At 51.3% G+C, this 230-nt stretch overlaps 1 protein-coding gene across 1 annotated transcript in view; it reads right to left on the bottom strand.

Moving 5' to 3' along the window:
- Positions 1 to 195: 195 nt before the first annotated feature.
- The window catches only part of LOC108803570 (beta-1,3-galactosyltransferase 4-like), a 789-nt gene continuing 754 nt past the window's right edge, over positions 196 to 230 (bottom strand). The window contains exon 2 of the mRNA XM_018575401.1: positions 196 to 210. Within this exon, the coding sequence (XP_018430903.1) occupies positions 196 to 210 (15 nt within the window). The remainder of the gene's footprint in view (positions 211 to 230) is intronic.

Here is a 230-nt window from a genome sequence, read left to right as displayed (position 1 = left end):
AAGAACTACCCACATCTACATCACACCTGACACCATAATGATGACCCGTTGCCATAGGGACACCGCGGTACCAGAGCCAGATTAATGGTATGATCCATTTGGGGTGTCGGTGTGTGATGGTCACCCTTACCCAGAGTCTCTGCCGTCCTGGAAGCTGAGTGCCAAATCCTCCTCATCGATGTTCCCGTCCACCAATCAGACGCTTCTGGACTGCAATTTGTTATCACTGC

Source organism: Nanorana parkeri, unplaced genomic scaffold (assembly GCF_000935625.1).
Source record: "Nanorana parkeri isolate BGI_ZX_2015 unplaced genomic scaffold, ASM93562v1 scaffold3879, whole genome shotgun sequence".
Lineage (NCBI taxonomy): Eukaryota > Metazoa > Chordata > Amphibia > Anura > Dicroglossidae > Nanorana > Nanorana parkeri.
This window is presented reverse-complemented; position numbering and strand designations above follow the sequence as displayed.